At 35.4% G+C, this 16,075-nt stretch overlaps 1 protein-coding gene across 4 annotated transcripts in view; it reads left to right on the top strand.

Annotated features, from left to right (window-relative positions):
* Moe (Moesin) overlaps positions 1 to 16,075 on the top strand; it is a 59,014-nt gene that overhangs the window by 1,302 nt on the left and 41,637 nt on the right. Inside the window, exon 1 of one of the 4 annotated variants that reach the window (XM_065364292.1) lies at positions 12,426 to 12,952. The exons of 2 other annotated variants lie outside the window; for them this stretch is intronic. In XM_065364292.1, the coding sequence (XP_065220364.1) occupies positions 12,935 to 12,952 (18 nt within the window). In that variant the 5' untranslated portion in view covers positions 12,426 to 12,934. Of the gene's footprint in view, positions 1 to 12,425; positions 12,953 to 16,075 lie in introns of those variants that run through there. One more of the 4 variants, XM_065364295.1, reaches the window with a different exon arrangement.

The raw sequence follows: 16,075 nt of genomic DNA on the forward strand, positions 1-16,075 counted from the left end.
TTCTTATCAGCTACCATCGTGTAGTAAATGTGTCAATTATGTGATGTAATATTTTCTAAACGTTCGGCGGTTATGTTTACCTTGCGACAATGCTTATATTTATGATTCTGGTTCAGTAGCGTGTTCTTTTCGAGCAGAAATTCGTATGGAAATGCTGAAAGTATGCACTCGTCGTTGGCTGTTGTCTGTCGCAATTTGTTCTTTACACTTTGGCTGAAAATTTAAGAAATGAACCGAGAAGATGATTATTTTATTTGAATGAAAGTTAGTAGAGTTGTCGATCTACTCGTATTCAGCTAAATTTATACGGTTTTGTGTGAAAAATGTCCGGTTCTGACGTAGAAGGAAACACGATAGTACCGTAAATTAATGTTCAACATTCCATCTAGTAATGATAACAACCGCGAACTGTCGTTTTATTTTTATCAACTTTGTCATTTTTTTCATCCATTCGAATCCCTCTGTTGGAATTTTTACGCTCGTGTTGTTAACTTCCTTATAGTTTCGATAAATCTGCGATGAAGTTGATATTGTTGCGATGGCAGAAGCGATATTGCATATGATTTAATTGACAAACCGAAGTACCTAGTTTTGTATTGCCATGTGCGAATGCATCTCTCTGAAACAAAATCGTGATCAAATGTACGAATAAGAAATACGTTCCGGATCATTAAACGTCGTACTCGTATTCGTACATGTGCAGCGATTTCATTCGCTGGAACGAATTTTTTAATAAAAGTTTACGAATATTTGTCAAGTACATTAAGATGTAATTTTACAGCTTGTTTTTCCCTCCATTTCGTATATTTTTTAGTACTTACACCTTTTCTAGCTAGTACACGGTACACATACGGCGGCGTTCGATACCGAGAAGAGGTTTTTATACAGTGACGTCATCTGCGATGAGTACATCGTGTGTATATCGTTTTTACCCATATATAAAATACAATTACATCGCGAAGTTCGTAGGTTCAATTAACGCGAATTCTAATGATTCATGGTTGTTCGAAGGGTTTATCTCACGTTCGTATGTGTTTGTGGCAATTTTGAATATACAGATGATGTAGAATACGTAGATAGGTAGAATGGTAGATCCGGCTTCGTAGGATGTTCTTATCATAAAGTATGACAAGGCTGATAGGATTCCTGTAGAGAAGAGTGGAAAATTCCCTCCGCTGAAGTAGTAGTCTTTTCGGAAACGTTAACTTTCAATTTTTTTTTTACAAAATTGAAAAAATTCAAAGACGACCCCCTCCTCCCCAAAAAAAATACTTCTGAGACTCTCTATGGATATAAGTAGGAATCTTCAGCCTCTCATACCAATTTTGAGAAGCTGCACTGATGACTAGAATTTAAAAATTCCCCGAAAAAACATTTTTTTTTTTTGGTAAATGGAGGCACAAGAAAGAACAATAGGACACTGTGAGCATGTTTGCTAACGTTTTGCCTCCTTGGTCAATTTTGGGAGGATCCAAGGATGATAATTGAAATCGAAAACTAAAAATAAGCGCGAAAACTCATAAAGCACGATTTGAATACCCAGTGAAATTACTCACATGGTAAATTTCAGCTTCCAAGGTCAATTTTAGGTGGGTCTAAGGATGACACAAAATCAAAAACCGTTACGTAGGACTCGAAACTTGAAGTTTTTGGGGCTGAAGAAGGGACGAAAAGTCAATAACTCAAAAAAACACATCGAAGCTATGGCACCCATAGAATGTACACAGCAAACTTCGGTTTTGGTCAATTTTTTTGGAGGGGCCTGCAGGAACTGGCAAAAAGGCGCTAAAACCTAGTTTTTTGAAGGTAGCGAGGGGTTGGGAAGTCGAAACCTTCAAAATGGACCAACATATAGAATTAGTCCGGCATATGACAATAGAAGTAATTGCACCCCCCCCCCCGCCGATCCTCCGGGACAACTTTTTTCTTAAAGGGAGCATCCTAAGGAACATTTAAAAGCAAACTTGCCAAAAAAAAGTTGGCCTTACTTACAAAATGGCGGCCATTTTGATTGACAGGTCAGCCGAAATCGCAGATTTTGCGTTTCAACATAGGACTTGCACGAACTTTTTCAAACTTTACAAAGGTAGATCGAAAGACCATGCAAAAATTTATCATCTGTCAAAATTTCAAGTGCTAAAGTGCGTTTTTCGATTTTTGGTGAATTTTTGAAAATCGAACTTAGGCCAAAAATGAGGGGAAAAATCAAAATTTTACCAAATTGACCAAGAAAGCTGAAATTTGGGATATGCCCTATTTTCGACATGCCAAATCGATTTGAAACGGTTTCAACCCGTTTTGAGCAGTTCTGGAACCTCCAGCATATTTTTGAAACTCGAAATTCCCACAAAATTCCATCAAATTGGAGCTGTAAAGCTAAAATTTATTCTAAAAACTAATTTCAATACGCCACGAAGTACTGCAGGTGAATTTCAAGTCGTTTTGGATCCTCCAGCGACTTTTTGAAAATTCCTGAAGCCTCCAGCAGACTTTTGAAGCTTTAAATTTTTACAAAATTTCATCAAATGGAGATGGAAAGCTGAAATTTACTCTACACTCTAATTTTAACACCCTCTGAAGACGACTTCAGGTGGGTTCAAGTCATTTTAGGGCCTCCAGCGACTTTTTTGAAAATTACTGGAGCCTCCAGTAGATTTATGAAACTTGAAATTTTCCCAACATTAATTTATCAATTGGAGTTAGCAAGCTGAAATTTACTTCGCAGACTACATGGTGGTTTCAAATGGTTTTAAAGCTTCCAGCTACTTTTAAGAAATTTCAATTTTCCAAAAAAACGTCATACAACCTTTCAAAAAGTCGCTGGAGGCTCCAAAACGACTTGAAATTCACCAGCAGTCAACTTCGTAGCGTATTGAAATTAGTTTGCAGAATGAATTTCGACTCTCCATCTTGGTTTGATGAAATTTTGGGGAAATTTCAAGTTTCAAAAATCTACTGGAGGCTCCAGTAAATTTCAAAAAAGTCTTTGGAGGCTCTAAAATGACTTGAAATCCACCAGAAGTCGTTTTCAGAGGGTGTTAAAATTGGAGTGTGGAGTAAATTTCAGCTTTCCATCTCCATTTGAAGAAAGGGAGAAAAAAAAAGAAAATGATTGTGATATCAACAAGTGAATAATTTTTCGAATTCCTTTTTAGAATTCAGTTGCAAACCCCTGCTTTTTGGCTGAAATTTCCGACCAGAAAGTGTTGTTTCTTGCCAAAAATTGCTGAAAATTTTTGCTTTTTTGTTAAAATTGTCCAAGTTTTACAACTTTTTGTCAATATTTACTTCAAAAGATTCATTTTTCTATCAAATAGTCGAAAAAAGTCACTTTTTCGACAACAATTTCAAAGACGATTTTTTTTGTTGTCAAGTTTATTTCCAAAAAAAATGCTTTTTGCCAAAAATTTCCATAAATTCTCGCTTTTTACCAAATTGCTAAAAAAAAATCTTGGTTTTTTGCCTAAAAATCGAAAAATTGTCAGAAACAGTGGCATAGCGTAGACGAGCAAAAATTTTAAATGAAACATGCAAAAATGGACGTTTTTTCAAATTTTTTCATTGATTGCCTTAGAAAATTTATTTTTGCATCAAAAAGTCTCAGTTTCAAAAAATCTTGCAATCTTGCTTTTTCACCTAAATTTGACATAATTTCCAGAAACAGTGCCGTAGCCAAGGAAGGAAGGCAAAAGAAGCCATTACCTCCCACCCCGCCCCCCCCCCCTTCGCAAGCTAAAATTTAATAAAACATGCGAAAGTGAACGTTTTTTGATCCATTTTCTCATCTGAAAGTCAAAGGTTTCACTTTTTTGACAAAAATTTCTAGGAAGTGTTTCTTTTTTATTTGTCATGAATTTCCTTTAAAAAATTGCTTTTTGCTGAAAATTATCGAAAATTAAAAGTGTTACTTTTTCCAAAAATTACAAAAACTTGTCACTTTTTTGTACAAAAGTCCAGAAAAACTCAATTTTTTCCAAAAATTGCTTTTGCTTTCATTAAAGCGTTTCTTTGTTGCAAAAAATTACCGAAGAAAAAACTTCGCCTTTTGCTAACACTGTTAAAATCTCGTTTTTTTGTTGAAAAATTGCAAAAATTCTCATTTTCAAAATGTTTTGTTTTACTGCCAAAAAGATGTAAAATAATCTCACAATTGCCAAAAAGTCTTTTTTTTTACATTTTTTGATGAAATGTTCCGTCACTTTTGTGATTTTTTTTCCTAAATTAAAATCGAAAACGTTAAAAAACGATTGCTGTAGGACGCTGACTTTTGAAAATGTTAAGTACACAATTTTGATTTTTCTAATCGATGGATCCGTATTTTTACTTTTTTCGACTATTTTCACTACCCTTTGTAAATTCAAACCTATACACAATTTTTGAGTCAAGGTTATCAACTCTCCAATCCGTTTAATCCAATCCCAAATAAACCAACCTGAATTAGCAAATTTGAGCGCATTTCGTTGAAATAATTCTGGCTGACATGTTCCTAAATTTTTTGCAGATGGATAGGTATCAGCTGGTGAAAAAATGAACTTCTAGAACCCTGAAACTAATTTAACAAGTAGTTCAACCTCCCTCCCCCTCCACAGGTCGTGCTAGAATGTATTGCTATGTAAATAAGCTCGATTTATCCTTCGTTCTGGTCTGCGGAAAATTATGCTAGAAAATTGAGGTGGGGGAGCTAAACTGAACAATTGACCTACTGAGTCATCGGCGTTGATTATCGCTGGGTTTTCGTGAATTTTGTCAAAGCCTTCGCAGGTGGCTTTATTAATCAGATCCAGAAAAAAAAAATCCGTGAGAGAATTTTGGTTCTACTTCTGTGGTTTTTATTTTTGTTGCCTTGTTGATCGTAAACGTTGAACATACTATATAAATTGAAAAATTGGCCATAAATACTCGTACAATATAAATGATTAGTATCTATTGTTAGAAGGGAAAAACTCGAAAGTACACAGAAATGATTACTCAGAAGTAAATTAAAATCGACGATACACGATAAATATTTGCATATGGAGCGTTACGTTGAACAAAACAAAAAAGAAAAAACGCAAACTACACACCAATGAACGCTTAATGAGGCTCGTGGTATTTGAAATATTCGACAAGTACACGCGACAAGTGGTTTCGCGAGCTCGCATTATTAAGGGCGCCTAAAATTGAATTTTTTTTCGTATACGAGGAATCTTCGTTTCAACGACGACGCATGCGATTTCGTCATCGTCTTATACACAAAAAAAAAGTTATGGATAGGTACAAAAGGCAAATGATGTATTTACATTGTAAATATAGCCTATATTATAAATTCCACTGGGTCGTTCCCAATTGTAAGTTTTTATACCATATAAAGCAAATAAATTCATTTTACGTTATCATCGATAAGAAGGTAAAAAAACAACGCTGCCTGGTTCTCACGCCAGTTCTTATTTACTGTGTGTATGCCAGTATACGAATGGATCAGTCTAATGGCTCATTTATTTATTTCAACATTACGAGTATTATCGGTTTACATTAAAGAGGAATTCGGTTTTTTTTTTCGGTCACGTGTCTAGTAGAGTGTCTTTGGTTCTTGGTATTTGAGAATGGTAACGTCGTCGGTCGTGGCGAATTTACGAAGCTTTCTTCGCCGAAAAACTTATACTGGCGCGATAACCTTTGCGTAACCTTTTCTGCTTAATGGTCTTCGAGAAATGATGAGCAGCCGAGAGAGAGAGAGTGAGTGAGAGAGAAAGCACTCACATAGGATAGGATGCCTACTTATGCTGATGATCTTGCTCGTATGAGGCAATTTAACATTGGTATAGTTTAGCTGAGTTGAATTTGGGTAGAGGGACTATAAAATAAAGTTGTTGTACCAACGAATTGACGAAATACGCGCTGAGGACGACTGTGGAAGGTGGTTGTGAATTCGGGAAAAAAAAAGGAGAAGAAAACGAGTTTGATTTCATCATTTTTTGAACTGGAACATGGCCGCTGAATGTAGAGCTCTTCGATAAAGTACTGGCGGCCGCGATTCTGTTTACTCGTACACCTTGTTGTTAGTATTGCAAAGAGCGTTCTTGTAGGGTTTTCCAAAACCGCGAGCGACGCGACGACCATTTATTAAGTGACGTGGTCATCAACTTCCGAAATAATACAACTGGTTTTCGAATACCTAATACACCTATGTAGTAGCGATACTTGTTGGCGAAAAACACGAGTACATTACGTACTCGGCTTCTCTGGTCAGCTGATGTGACGTGTAATTTTCTAATGTATTTATTTACTCGGCCTCGCGGTGCCATCGTATTTAAGCCGCGACCGGAAGTGCAGAGAAAGTATGGATACGACATGAATGGTATTCTATCGCGTGCATTTATGTTGATTACCTACTATAGGTACTGATCGAGCTCATTTGTACCTTATGTACCTAATAAATGACTGACGTGATGTACGGAATTGAACTGATGGTCTCTCTTTCTCTCCTGCTACCTGTACACTGTACTGTGTAGGCACAGTCGCATTAATATCGAGTTTTTATTACACGCAGTGATCTAATTGATCGATTTATTTGCTCAGTTTCCCATCCCCCCCTCTCTTCGCTGCTCATTCCGTGATGTGGCAATTTCCAGATATTGTTATTGTCTGTTTGTTTACCATCATTCAATTAACTTTAGGTGGGTATGCTATCCATTTAATCTCACGTGTTCTGTTGAGATGCATCGTACAGTTGATGGTTTGAAAACGGAGGGTGAGGGGGGGGTTTCTAAAATCCCCGGAATATCAAAAGATGAGGAATGTACTTAGATAGAAGAGAAGTAATGTAGGGAAATGAAAAACCTGGACAACGAAAGGAGATGAAATTTCAGCAACATTTGACGAAATTTGGTGAAAATTGTTTATAATATGGTGTTAAAATGACATAAAAACACTCAAAAACATTAAAATTATTGAAAACTTCCATTAACTGTTGCAATTTTATTAAAATTTGGCAAAATTTACAAAATACATAAATTGGTTAGGAAAAAAATGTTGAAACGACAGCGGAACGTTTTTATAAACGAATTACAACGAGTAAAATTCAACAAAAAGTGATAACATTTCATTAAAAGTTGTCAGAATTCTCAAAAATTGCATGTCGTTAAGCGTTAAGTTATGTTTAAATGACTTAAAAAAACACTCGAAAAACACTAAAATCGCTGAAAATTACCCAAATACTTGATGTTGTTTTTTTGGTAAAATTTGGCGAAGTTTAGCTAAAGTAGCATGAAACTTCGTTGAAATATGTTGAAAGCTGTATAAAATGACTTGCTTGAAAGTCGTTGAAAATTACAGAAAACACAGACAAAATTTCATTAGAATTTGGCAGATTGCACATTATAAAATAGCATAAATGACGTTAAAACATGTTAAAATGTTATGAAAACAATTAAAAAGGGCATCTAAATCTAAAATTGTGAAAATTGGTAAAATTGGGCGAAAATTGCGTATAACATGGTTATAAATTATTTCTAAACACGAGTGAAAACAATAAAGCACGGTTAATTATCAAAAACTAATGAAATATCTGTAAAAGTTGAAAAAAACTACGTATAAAAAGCGCTTAGAAATAAGTTGAAAAAATGTCACGTCAGAAAGTCATTTTTGAAATCAGGTTATAAATAATTGAACTTATTTCGCAAATTATTGATTTTCAATTTTACTGATAAGTAATAATTACTTTAATGGTAAATTTTGGTAAATTGCTAATTTTTTTCATCAAGTATCATCATTTTTTAACCAGTAATTTTTTTTCAAAGATCTTTTAATATAAATATAGATTTTTGGTAAACTACTGGTAATTTTTGGTGAATTGCTGGTATTTTTTAGTTATGTACTGATAACTTTTGGTAAATTACTGGTTTGAAATTTTTCAATTTTTTGGTAAAATAGCGGTAATTTACGGTAAATTACCAGTAATTTCTGGTAAATTAACAGTAATTTCTGGTAAATTAACAGTAATTTGTGGTAAATTAACAGTAATTTGTGGTAAATTACCAGTAATTTCTGGAAAATAACTAGTAATTTTTGGTAGATTGCTGGTATTTTTTGGTTATGTACTGATAACTTTTGGTAAATTACTGGTAATTTTTGGACAATTACTGGTAACTAACTTTTGATGAATTACTGGTATTTTTTGGTAAATTACTGAGAATTTTTCAATTTTTTGGTAAAATGGCAGTAATTTCTGGTAAATTACCAGTAATTTCTAGAATACTACTGGTAATTTTTGGTAAATTCCTGATATTTTTTGGCTATGTACTGATAACTTTTGGTAAATTACTGATAATTTTTGGGCAATTACTGGTATTTTTTGGTTAATTACTGAAAAATTTTTAATTTTTTGGTAAAATAGCGGTAATTTACGGTAAATTACCAGTATTTTCTAGAATACCACTGGTAATTTTTGGTAAATTGCTGATATTTTGTGGTTATGTACTGATGACTTTTGGTAAATTACTGAAATTTTTTCAATTTTTTGGTAAAATAGCGGTAATTTACGGTAATTTACCAGTATTATCTGGAAAACTACTGGTAATTTACGGTAAATTACCAGTAATATCTGGAAAACTACTGGTAATTTACGGTAAATTACCAGTAATATCTGGAAAACTACTGGTAATTTTTGGTAAATTATCGGTAATTACTGGTAAATGACTAGTAATTGGATAATATTTCTGTTAGATGATTGGTAATTTGTGATTGTTGTTGTTGAATTTCTGCTACCGTTTGGAAAATCGATGAATTGCAGTGTCAAACTTCAAAAATTACTTTCTTCTGGCATCAAGTCGTACTCATAATTTTAAAAACTTGAAAAAAATCCATTAGAATTCCCGTCAATGACATTTGATTATTGAATTAAAAGCAAAAGGCGCATTTGTAATTCAAAGCTGTCCGTGCTTTTATGAGTATGATGTCATGCAATTTTTGGTTTTCTTTCAGCAGTGTTGATTCTTATTTTAATATTTTGACATAAGATCTCAAACGTTTCTGGGCAAGAGCACTTGGTAAGGACTGTTTGAGGCCATTTTCTGGTGTAGTTGGATCAATGGATATTCTCACTATGCCATCAGAAAAATCTGTTTTCATCGCCAATTTTATTCTTCCTTCGTTAGTCGTCACTCGAGGAATTTCCTCGTGGAATTTCTTCGCCTTGATGATAAGTGGAAACTTATCGAGCACGCTAATGGCACGTGCGCTTCGATTGTTAGTTGACGAAATTCATAATCGCATTCGCGTTCTTTCGCGATGAGTTGTTTGGTTGCATACGTCTCTGTCATGTTTATAGCTCGTAGCGATTGGATTCACGAACCGAATATGTATTAATCCGATTTTTTTTTGCCGCCCAAACAAGTAGTCGACTTAGTATAATATTTAATCACGATTTACGAGAAGTCGATCGGCAACGCGAAGCGAGAGTGATGGAGTGAGAAGGAGAACGAAGAGTCTATCGTTATTTTAGACGAGTTGGATGAACAGGAATATGAATCGTCGCGTCGAGGCGAGGGTAATATTCGTACCTGTTACCTTTCTCCAAATCAGGTTCATTTTTCAAAGTTTTAATGAATGAAAATAACTGCACATCATCGATGCAGCGAGCTAGCGATCAAGGTAGGTACTCGTACGAAGGAACCTGTGTTTTAAACAGCGCGACACGACAAGTGCGATTGTTGATTTAAATTTCTCTTCGAGAGAGTTGTAGTGGTGATGCGGAAGAAGTCTCTGTTGAGTGCTAGTTGATAATTCAGCCTTGATGAAAGTCTATTCAGAGAGGGATGCAGGGACAAAACTACGAATAAGCCAACTTTTAACTGCCAAAGTGCATTTTTCGGTTTTTGTCGAATTTTTGAAAATCCACAACCCAAAAATGAGGAAAAAATCAAAATTTTACCAAACTGACCTGGAAAGTTGAAATTTTAGATGTATCCTATTTTCAATCTGCCAAATCGATTATAAATGGTTTCAAACCGTTTTGAGCAATTCTGGAGCCTCCAGCAGATTTTTGAAACCGGAAATTTCCACAAAATTTCATCAAAATGAAGTTGGAAATCCGAAATTTACGCTGCATTCCAAATTAAACTCGTTACCAAGTCGACTGCTGGTGGGTTTAAGTCATTTTGGAGCCTCTAGCGACTTTTTAAAAATTCTTGGAGCCTCCAGTGGATTTTTGAAACTTGAAACTTCCTCAAAATTTCATCAAAATGTGCTTAGTCGGAAAGTCTTAAATTTATTCTATAAACTTATTTCAATACGCTGGAATACGCTATGAAGTCGACTGCAGGTAGATTTAAAGTCGTTTGGAGCCTCCAGCAACATTTTGGAAATTACTGGAGTCTCCAGCAGAGTTTTCAATGTTCAAAATCTCCATAAAGTTTTACAAAACGGAGTTGGGAGTTCAAAATTCAATCTCCACTATTCCAACACGCTATAAAGTCGACTGCAGGTGTGTTCAAGTCATTTTGGAACCTCCAACGACAATTTCAAAATTCCTGGAGCCTCCAGCAGATTTTTGAAACTTGAAATTTCCACAAAGTTTCCCACAAAATGTGTCCGAATTAACATTAGCACGTACTGCGCGAAGTAAATTTCGCTTTCTGAACTACATTTGATGAAAAATTTCCAGTTTAAAAAATTTACCGAAGACTCCAGTAATTTTTAAAAAGTTGCTGGAGGCTGCAATACATTGAAAACCACTCGCAATCGACATCATAGCGTATTGAAATGAGTTTACAGAATAAATTCCGGCTTTCCAACTGCAGTGCATGTGGTGAAATTTTGTGGAAATTCAGTTTCAAAAATTCGCTGGAGGCTCCAAAATGACTTGAACTCTCCCGCAGTCAACTTGATAGCTTGTTAAAACCGAAGAGTAGAGTGAATTCTGGACTTCAAGCTCTGTTTGGTAAAATTTTATGGAAATTTCGAGCATTGAAATATATGCTGGAGGCTCCAGTAATTTCCAAAAAGTCGCTGGAGGCTCCAAAATGACTTGAAATCTACCAGCAGTCGACTTAGTAGCGTGTTAAAGTTGGACTGCAGCTTGAATTTCGGATTTCCAACTTCATTTCAATTTTCAAAAATCTGCTGGAGGCTCCAGATCTGCTCAAAATGGTTTGAAATCGTTTCCTATCGATTTGGCAGGTCGAAAATAGGATACATCTCAAATTTCAGCTTTCTGGGTCAATTTTACGAACTTTTGATTTTTTTTTTTCATTTTCGCCTTAAATTTGATTTCCAGAAATTCGCCAAGAATCGAAAAATGCGGTTTGGCACTTGAAATTTTGGCTAATGTTGAATTTTTTTGTGCTCTTTCGATCCAGTTTTGCGCGGTTTAAGAAATTTTGTGCGAGTCAGTCCTGTGTTGTAAAGCAAAATCTGGGATTTTTGCTGACCATGTCAATCAAAACAGTCGCCAATTTACGTATTAGTAGGGCCAATTCTTTCTTTTTTGCAAGTTCGCTTTAAAATATTCCTTAGGATGTCCTCCTTGAGACCAGAGGAATTGGTGGGGAGGAGGAGGAATGTAATCATTCCTATTGTCATATACCTGATTATTACTTTCAGGATCCGATGACGAGGAGTGTCTCAAATTTGAGATTTTCCAATTGAGAATTTGGTTTTCTTTCTTGAAGATATCAAAATAATGCAAGTTTAGGAAAAACTGAAATTTTTGAGGCACCCCTTCCCTTTCGGATCTCGAATGTCATATTCTTGAACTCTGGTGGTTGGATTTTTTGAAAATTACTCCAAGAATGGTGAGATCATCGAATTTTGAAAAACAGGGAGCCGAACCCATATTGACCCCCTCCTTTTTTAGCTCACTGAAACCTGAACTGGACAGCTCTATTCTCTTGAGAGAGCTTTTGTTGAAAATTTTATTCTTGGTAGTGTGATCTGAGGTGTTCTTAGGAAGGTTTACGTTTTTCGTTTTCGAGTATTGTTTTTTTGGCGAAATCTATCGAAAGTGAGATTACGAATATGAGGCGTGCTCGTTTAGCGGCGACGACGACGACGACGACGTCGATGACGAAACAATGATAAACTGTCTGTCGTGCTAAATGCTAAAAATAAGGAAGAATATGCGAGAGATAGACGGAGAGAAGACCAATTGACACGAAGACTACGGCGTCGGTAACACTTGACAAAACAAGGTAAGTATAGACTGTGTACCTGGCGATGGCGATGACGATGGTGGTGGCTGTACCTTGTAAGTGCATCGAAGGCAACCTGGCACTGGCACTGGCAGTGGCATCACTCGTACAGGTACACAGTACACAAGACAGGTACAGGTACAGGTACATTACATACTTCATGCACATAGGTATCGGGTACCACCACGCCTCACCTCGGCGCTCCTCTGCGGTACCTCCGCAGCTTTGGTCTGCTCCGTGCAGCTGGTTCAATTCGCTAGATCGCTAGCTGCTCTGTCGACTTTACAGTGCGCGCGAGCGCGATTCATTCGGTTTCAGTTCAGGGTGTGGTCGCGGACGAACTCCTAACTCGTGACTGCTGAGGTAAGCCAAAGCCAAGCTACTCAGTCAGCAACTCGTACTCGTACTCTTACTCGTAGTGGTCGAGCTCTCCGCGTTGTAGTCATCGTCATCGTCGTGCGCTGCGCTGCTCCGCACAGTCAAATTCGCCAGCTCTCGGTGTGTACCAGTGTCAGTGAGTGTTCCTCGTATCCCATCTACGTAAGCGCTCTCGAAGCCCCTTTTTTTGGGGGATTTTTGTTCCGGTCTGTTCGGAATTATAGCGGTGACAATTCGCGAATGCGTGGTTCGCGTTAAACAGCCCCTTAAGGTGTAACCGCGAAAGTGCAAACAGTTGAGTGAGATCAGTGTTCCAAGTTGCGGATAACTAACTCGAGATTTGGATAAATTTTTGAACGTCAGTCGACAAATCCAAACACAGTTTCAAAATGGTGGCCAGTAAAAACGTAAGTAATTGTGCCCTCACTCGTATCAGACTACATATCTCAAAACTAGTGGCTGGCAATGTTTGCCCTCTATTTTCGTCTTCTGAATGCTCGAACTCTCTATCAAGAGCTGTTTTCTTTCAATTTTTTATTCGTTCGTTTGGTTTTTTTCCTTCCACTTCGCTTGATTTTGTAATACTGAAATGACATATCGTGGAGTCTAATTGTCTGCGGAGCACGGAGGTCGTCCAAGTTGCTGCAATATGACATTCGAAGCGAGTACAGGACATACGTACAAGTACGACGACGACGACGATTCGTTTTGTGCACATTCGTATAATAACGTGTATTTGTGAATATTATTTGTGTACTTAGTTATTTCCCAGCTACCTGTACCTGTCCTGTACTCTACCTTCCGAAGTTTCTACCTACAACTCAAAATTCCTATACTACGATATTACTGACTGATGAACTGACGTATGTACTTGTACATGTACATATGTACATATGGTGTTGAAGTAGCGAGAGCCAGATGCGTCATCGAGTGTCCGTTGTACTGGGAGAAACCGTCGCATCGTCTGTCGGCACAGTTTTGGCGCGTTTTTTCTTCTTTCTCAAACCCAGAGTGGCACACCCGCACAATGCCGCCTCTCTCTCTGTGGTATTGGCGCGTTCGCAGATGAACGGATTAAACGATTTTTATGACCAATTATCCGTTAAGATGGCCTTCGCGTGTATCCAGAATATCGCCTGTGCGATGAGTAGCTATAAAGAAAGACGAAAAAGCATCGTTGTCGATTGTCGAGTGTTTTTTACGAGTTTGAATGGAAAATAGTCGTTATTTAAGGTTATTTTTACTATATTATTGCAGCGGATCAACGTATATTTTTTGTAAATCGCCTAAAATTGACCAAGTTTTGGTAAAATTTGATACAAAAAGCGTGAAAATTTTCGAAAAACATGTCGGATATCTTTGAAAGCTCTTCTAAACGCGAGTAAAAACATTTAAAACGCCATAAATCGTTCAACACTGATGAAATTTTAGTAGAATTTGGTGAAAATTGCACGAAAAAATTTCGAAAACATGTTTAAATGATATGAAGTGATGAAAAAAAGAAGTAAAATTACTGAAAATTATTAGAAGCTGATAAAATATGTATTGACAAAAGGATGCAAAAATTGTATGTAAAAGTACATAAAACAAACCTTTTCCCAGTACGAGTGAAAGCATGGAAAATCACAGTTAATTATTACAAAGTTGGGAAATTTAAGGAAAAATTTGACAAAATCACGAAAATATTGCATATAACATCGTTTGAAACCTACAGGGCTCGTAGTCAGTTACTTTTGAAACAACTGTGTCAGGTATTGAAATTACTAAAAATAGGCACTCGAGTGGATAATTTACGAAAGTATTTACATTTCTTCTTTTTTGAACTGGTTACACTGCCCTGCTTAGCTAAAATCATATAAGTCTCTCTTTCTACCAAAAATAGCACAAAAAGCTATACTTTTGTTAAAATTTTCGAAAAGTGGTGTTTCTTGCCAAAAATTGCTAAAAATTGTCACTTGTTACAAAAAATCCTGAATGTCCCTTTTTCTTCCAAAAATTGTACAAAAGTCTCGCTTTTTGTCGACATTTTCAAAAAAAGCCACTTTTCTACCTGCAAAAAAGGTCTCATTTTTTCAACATGAATTGCCTGTAATTTTGCTTGTAATTTCAATAAATAATTTTTTTTGCCAAAAATTGACAAGAATTCTCGTTTTTTTACCAAATTGTTGAAAAAAATCTTCTTTTTTTCCTAAAACTTTTTTTGCTGAAAGTTGCCATAAATTGTTAAAAAGAACTCTTGCTTTTTGCTACAATTGTCAAAATATTCTTTTTTTCCTGAAACTGCCAAAAATTCTCACTTATCAAGAAATCTTGCCTTATCACGAAAAAGTTGCAATAATCAGTATAGTCTCACTTTTCTGACAAAAATTTCAATTTTTCTTGCCTGCAAAAAAGTCTTGCTTTTTGCTAAAATTGGTCAAGTTTCATTTAGGTATTGTTATATTCCTCAAGTTTTAATTAAATAAAATTCAAAAATTCAAGTTTTCAAAATTTAATTTGATAAATTCAAGATAGTTTACTAAATTTTGGATAAAAAGTAATAAAATCTAATTTTATAAAAATCTAAATTTAGTGTTCAATTTGGAAAATGTTTAAATCGTTATTTACACAAAAATACAAAAATTTGAATTCAAGTTATGGCAAAGTAAGGAAAAAGAAACTAAAAAAAAATAAATAAATAAATAAAACTCCAAAGGGAGACTTACCAATTGTCGAATAAATTGAACTAGTAAAATATACAGGAAATCTCTAGTGCCGTAAATGGATTTGCGAACCAAAAATCAAAGTTTTCGAATGATCTCGTGAATAAATATAAAATGTGCAATAAAAAACGTTTATTAACTCGAGAATAAAAAATTAATCGACCAATGAATTGATTCGCAAATAAATTTGGTGAATCTCCAAAAAATGATACTTACTTGAAAATTAATGAACAAAATAAATAAAAACTGTGAACTCGAAAATTTGATATGTAAGTAAGTGAGAACTTAAAAATTCAGTAGTCGAGAAACGAACCATTAAACAGAACTCGAAGTATCTATTTTGGTAGTCCGAAAACAACTGAGGATTTGTAAACTCACCCTAATTGTATTTATATTAAAATTTGGTTTGTTTTGAGAGGGAGGCCTTTGAATTGGGCAAATTGGTAAGACAGTTCGATTTAAATTTATTTTGGGAAAGGATCAAAAAGGATGCGCGATTTCGAAATGCCGGTGACATTTATGACATCGCAAAGTTGCAATTTGGAGGGTACGTGCGCAATAAGTGAAAAAGGGTTACAATTCTAAATAATTACCTAGTAAGTGATAAAAAAGGTTGTAAATGTCATGTCAATGTTTTGAATGTACTTGTGGTTAATTTAAAATGGGTTTAAAAAGTTCTTAGAGCTCATTAGCTCTTGTACAAATTGTCAATTATGTCAACTTTTTATATGAGAAATATCAATGTTATTCAAATTTCAGTTTTATCATATTGAAAATGGTAGCGGGTGTGAGGGTGAAAACGTGAGCCCGGAGCCATAAAAATTTCAA

This window comes from Planococcus citri, chromosome 4 (genome assembly GCF_950023065.1).
Source record: "Planococcus citri chromosome 4, ihPlaCitr1.1, whole genome shotgun sequence".
NCBI lineage: Eukaryota > Metazoa > Arthropoda > Insecta > Hemiptera > Pseudococcidae > Planococcus > Planococcus citri.